A 6091-nucleotide genomic window follows, 5' to 3' on the forward strand; every position below is an offset into this window, starting at 1 on the left:
TCATATAAAAATCACACATTAATTTTATAGATAAATAAGAGAAGATGAAGATCTACACTCGTAAATGAGTGATCTGATCCATTACAATGAACAGATGGTAGTAAACATTGCAACTAAATTTATTTTTATAACAATGCCACATGATTTGGCTTTATTATTCCTTCATCTTCTCTCAATTACTTCTTGCCCTTAATCCTCTCTAATTAACCTGAAACAGAAACAACAAAATACATATAAGATTAAATTAATATAGAAAGATTAAGTTGTAAATTAAGATTAAGAACTAATTATATTATTACTTCCACATTTAACTCCAGGAGGAAGGGGGTTGCCGCAGAACTGAGCAACATGGGCAACCTTGGCACTGCTAATGGTCTGGACTATTGGGAAAGGGATGATACCACACACACATTTGATATCAGTATCCTTCACAATAGCACAACAGCTCGGTGATGGATCTATCTGTGGCCCAGGCTTAGAAACATATTTCATGCATTCCTTCAGTAGGCCCTGAAGATCACCTTTGCATCCTCCCTGTGCCATCACTACTGATTTCTCCCCGGAAAATAAGATTCCGGCCATCACCACCACTAGGGTTGCCAAACAAACAATCCTACAAGAAGAAGAAGAACCTCCTGCCATCTTCCTCTATCTCTCTATCTATGTTTGTATGAAGGCAGAATGTGATGGTATATTTATAGAGCCAAAACGAATGTGGGGTGGATCAGACACCATACGCGTACGAAGACCTGATCCAACCTTAGGTAGGAGTGGGGTGGAAAGGAGGGTGGGCATGCATGTATTGCCACTTGGCATCTTCACCTTGGAATTGGCTCTTAAAATGTGATAAGAAATTCCAATCAGATGGTTCTCTTATGATGATTTTATCAATCCTCATGAAAAGCGTGGATCTTGTACTTTTAAGTGTGAACTCTGCGGTTGAGTTTGCAGCTATGATGGATATACTTTCTCTAATTTCTTTTTTTTTTTTCACTTTTTTGAAATTTAGCTGCAAACTCACGTGGTCTAATAACCGTCTCGGGTTGATGAAGTTCGTGCAGTTTTAGATCTTTTTCACGTGGTCTAATAATCGTTGGATTGATAATATTCGTGTAGTTTTAGATCATGCTTTCTATAATAAGGAATGGTTATCTCTGTCTCTTGGTCGTTCGCAGCATGTGGTTTCAAGTAGTTATTCAAATCACTACCCTGTGGTGGTGACGTTTGATGTGATCAGACGTTCCACCAATGTTCCTTTTCGGATACAAAGGTTCTGATCTGAGCATCAGAATTTTGTGAGCTTGATGTGGTCTTCATGGATAATTCCATTATTTGGGACCCCTATATGAGTTGTAGCAACCATATTTAAAAAGCTCTTACAAAAAATAAAATAAAATAAAATAAAGTTATTAAATAAATAAAAATAAAAAGGGTAAATCCATGGTTTTAAGTATCGGTGCGTATCGTGCCGTATCGGCCGATACGTATCCGTATCGGTAGGCATCGGCACGATACATACCGATACGTATCATGAAAATTTTAAAACTCTTATGTATCGATACGTATCCTACGATACTCACCGATACGTACCGATACTCTATGAAAAATTCAAAATTGAAGTGAAATGTACGTTTCGATACGTATCGGTATGTATCGATACGTATCGATGCGTATCGGTATGTATCGACCGATACACACCGATACGGTCATAAAATGGCCAAAATGGGTAATTTTTTAGAAAAACATAATTTTTTGAGGTGTTTTTGTTCCAAAGTTACTGCCAACCATTTTTCTCTCTAACTAAAGTGGAAATCAAGGTTGGGAACAAGGATTTTACATTTATGGGACAATTACAAACCTTGAATTCTTAGTGCGATACTCTCAATTTACTGTTTATGCATAATACATGTTATATATAACTTTTTTTAACTATTTTTTTATGTAAATGTGTATAAAAAGGTGTTTCCTATCCATTTATATACGTATCTTTAGCGTATCTTAGCGTATCTCCGATACGATACGATACCCTCCGATACGTATCTTAATTTTGACCGATCGATACCGATACTTTAATCCTTGGGTAAATCTAAATGGACGAAATTTAGTTGCTGCCCGGGTTGCAGTTAAGTGGCAGCGAAAAAAAATATAATCTTAAAAGGTATTTTAGAAAATATTATAACCTTAGAGTGTATTTGTGAACCCCAGGGGGGCAATAAATTATTCTATTTCTTTGACTGCCAGTAGGGGGTTGCAACCGGTAGCAACCAACTTTTTTCCTAAATATTGCTTAGAAGGTGTGGGTTAAGAAGAACTTTTCCAATATTGATGCTGAAGTGGTCCAAGCCAACTTTTCCAATATTGAGGCTGAAGTGGTCCAAGCCAGAAGCATTCTTGATGATGTTCAAGCATCACAGTTGAAGTGGCTTCGTAATGGTGATCGCATTACTAAATTCTTCCATTTTGACAATAAAAATTAGACAGAGAAGAATCAGATGAAGGAAATTAGGTTTTGGTGGCGTGTTTTCATCCCCTGCTAGCATTGCCCACTACGTGGGTGTGAATTTTGAACTTTTGAGATTTTCCATAAAATGGATGATAATCTTTTCTTAACTTACCCCTGCCAAACTAAAAACACTTCTATAACGTTAGCAAGAAAATGAAAAACCGCCCAAAATGGACAATTACTTGTGCCTACTCTTAGTAACTTTGGCCGACTGAGGAGCATGAGAACTTGGCAGTTGCTTAATTTTCAATTTGGGTTTTGGGGAAATCACCCAAATGCCACGACGATTCTTGGATACGTTTGGGTGTTGATCATATCCCTCAATTGTTTTGTTTGGATTTCTCTAGATATACGAGGAGCAGGAAAGAAGGCTATACTTGGAGACCCCATTAATCCTATAAAATTATTATGGCCTGAAGGATCAGATCAACATCTACCAAGCCACTTTAGATATATACCAATGAGGATTTTCTTATTGACAATCCTTAAGTGTCAAATAATTTATAATTTTATCTTTTTTACATTTTTATATGACACCTAAAAAAGGAAAAAAAATCAATGAGGGTAATAGTGTCATTCTACATGTGTACTTGCATAACAATGACAAATTTTAATAATGAGATAATGATATGTTACTTTCAACTTATTTTTGAAACCCATTTTATAGCGTTATCTTATAACCCTTTTGGGAGTAAGACTAAGGGCAATTAAGAGAAATTGTTAAGCTCTAAATAAACCTATAAAGGTATCATTAATGCTTGAATTATTATTTACGTAATTGATACATCTATTATTCCCGGCCTATTGATTTAGGGTTGTTGAACCATTTGGACTAGATGTAGGTCCCACCAAGCTTTTAGTTCATGATATATTTTATGTAATGAAAATAGTTAGAATCAAGTATATGATCCTTTACATATAATGCGTGTTTTTTTTTTCTTCATGTAATTAATGAATGGTCCATTACGATTTTGTAATTAAGGCACATACCAAGGAACATGAATCCGAGATTTTGTCAAGAGGCCTTAGGAAGTACATGATCTTCTTTTGAATGAATTTTCTTCTTATCGAAAAAAAAAATTCAAGATTGGTTTGGATCATCTGAGTCCAAATTAATCACTTGTTCGAAAAATTAGATTTAGACAATAGCAAATAATACAAAGACAGACAATTTAATTTTTTAGATCAGTAACTATATTTAGGTAGAGTAAGATGGTGCCAGTCATGAGTGACCATCCATACAATATATATCAGAACTAGTAGTGTAAACATTGTAATAAGTAAAATTTATTTTTATAACATGCTACATTATTTGGCTTTATAAATTCTTCCATCTCTCTTCTCTCAACTTCAAGCCTTTAGACCTGTCTAACCTGAAACAGATCGAAACAACAAAATATTAGTTTTGTCCACTGAAAAAGCATCTATTTATCTTTTCAACTAGTCCTAATATTTTCCATGCAAAGAATGATACTTCCATCCTCTCATGGGTGATATTATTGACCATAAACCCATAAGCCCTGAGGTGTTCATGGTTTGACAGTAACTTTGATACATAATAAGTTTTGAAAAAGTCTTTTGAAGTAGCGCCTTTAAATACTTTGAGTAATTTAATTCAAACTGAATGATCTAAAAGATTTAGAGGCAAACCTAAAAGGACTTGGCTTGTCTACGGCTCAAGGGTGTGTTGCCAATCTAATGGTATGGGTTGAATGGTCGAAACATGGCAGTCTTTAGATCTAAGGGAGGGAGTGATGATTCGGCTGAAAGTGAGAAACACAGGTGAGTGCAATTAATCCATATAAAATGAAGAATGTAATATTTTCACTCGCAAAAATTCTTGCCCGTGGTACCAAACCCTAAAAGGCAGTGTATAGAGAGAGAATGATATGGAGTGGAGGTCTGTTTATGAAGTCCTCGTCATGATAGATAAAAATGATTTATTCTTTTGTTCCTTTCCATATTTGAGGGTTTGTTCTTCTATGCGGACTCCACCTTGAACGTAGGGGTAGTGAGAGATAGAAACGAAGAGGGAGAGATTGTTGAATCCACACAAGGGCGGGAGAGATACGAAGAGGGAGAGGGTGTTTTCTTTTAGGGCTAGTCCAATCCTCTGTGTTTTTCATTTTCAACTGAATCTCTGCATCTTCATCGCACCCCTCCCTTAGATTTGGAAACCATCACGTGTCGCCCATCCAGCCGACGCCACTAAATCAGCAGCGCACCCCAGGCTGCAACGAGCCAAATTTAACCTAAAATGACCTTAAGAAAAGTGATGAGGAAAGACATTCATTTTTTTTTTTTTGCTAACGAGGTGTATCCAAGTCATACCAAGTTCATTGCTTATCCACGGGTCTATACCGACCCCACAACCGCATGGACCATGTCATACCAAGTTCATTGCTTACCAACTGCGCTACCCCCTTAGGTTGAGGAAAGACATTCATTATTAATAATAAATATTAACAATTCTTACTTCCACATTTAACTCCAGCAGGAATGGGATTGCCACAGAAATATGCAGCATGAGCCACTTTGGCACTGCTGATCTTCGGCAATATCTGGGGAGGAATTATACCACACATACAGGTGACATCGGAGTTCTTCAAAACAGCACAACAGCTCGGTGATGGATCCCTCAGTGGACCACCCTTCTGAACAAATTGCATGCATTGCTTCATTAGTCCCTGAACATCACCTCTGCATTTTCTCTGTGCCATCACTACAGATTGCTCGCCGGGAAATAGGATTCCGGCGATCACTAGGGTTCCCAAACAAAGAATGCTAGAAGGAGAACCCGCCATCTCTCTCTCTCTCTCTCTCCTTTTAACAGTCTTGTGAGTCAGTCTTAATTTTTGAATGAAGGCAGAATGACATGGTAAATTTATAGAGGCCAAAAAGGACTGTGGCCCCCATGTGTTGGCACTTTGCATCTTCACCTTAGAATTGGCTCTTAATTGGTAAGGTTGAGCCACATGCTTGGTTAGGATCCCCTGGAGATTAGCCATGTGTGGTTAATTAATTTTGGATACTGGTCCGGTTCAGTTATTATGGTGGAGTCCCAAATTAGTGCAATTATTCCTTCCAAAGCAGTTAATGAAGATTTACCCTTCCACATCTTTTTTGGGTAAACCTTTCTGCATCTTGATACTAGAGGTGTAAGTTTGGCCCCCTGGCCTGATTTAAACTAATTCCAATCCATGAATTCAGAAATATATATAAAATATATATATATATATATATAAAAAGGCATGCATAGGAGGCAGATGAGAGAAATCGCTTGATGAATGATGATTGAAGATGGCAATCCATAGTAGACCACTACATTTTGGAAGCAGAATTCGACTAGCACATTGCCCTGAACTTACTGAATCCTGAAGGTCGATTACCACAAAAACATAGTTATTTTCCCTCCGACAATTGTTAGCAATAATTAGACCATCAATAATCATGGACTTTTTTTTTAGTTATAAACAATAATCATGGATTTCATTCTATCTAAAGTTGCAATAGAATATATTCATCCAAAAATTTTTGAATTCATCCAAAAGAAAAATAATAATTTTGCAATAGATCAATCAAATAATC

At 36.6% G+C, this 6091-nt stretch overlaps 1 protein-coding gene across 2 annotated transcripts; it reads right to left on the reverse strand.

Annotated features, from left to right (window-relative positions):
* LOC122086329 lies at nt 1-5529 on the reverse strand. Of its 2 annotated transcripts, none has more exons than XM_042655093.1 (2): nt 4980-5529; nt 1-208 (listed from the first exon to the last, which is right to left on the reverse strand). In XM_042655093.1, the coding sequence occupies exons 1-2, from the start codon at nt 5509-5511 to the stop codon at nt 204-206; spliced, it is 537 nt and encodes a 178-aa protein (XP_042511027.1). In that variant the 5' UTR covers nt 5512-5529; the 3' UTR covers nt 1-203. The 2 variants fall into 2 exon arrangements, with proteins under 2 accessions (XP_042511027.1, XP_042511028.1); XM_042655094.1 differs by lacking the exon at nt 4980-5529 and adding an exon at nt 300-675.
* Between the last annotated feature and the right edge of the window lie 562 nt (nt 5530-6091).

This window comes from Macadamia integrifolia, chromosome 8 (genome assembly GCF_013358625.1).
Source record: "Macadamia integrifolia cultivar HAES 741 chromosome 8, SCU_Mint_v3, whole genome shotgun sequence".
NCBI lineage: Eukaryota > Viridiplantae > Streptophyta > Magnoliopsida > Proteales > Proteaceae > Macadamia > Macadamia integrifolia.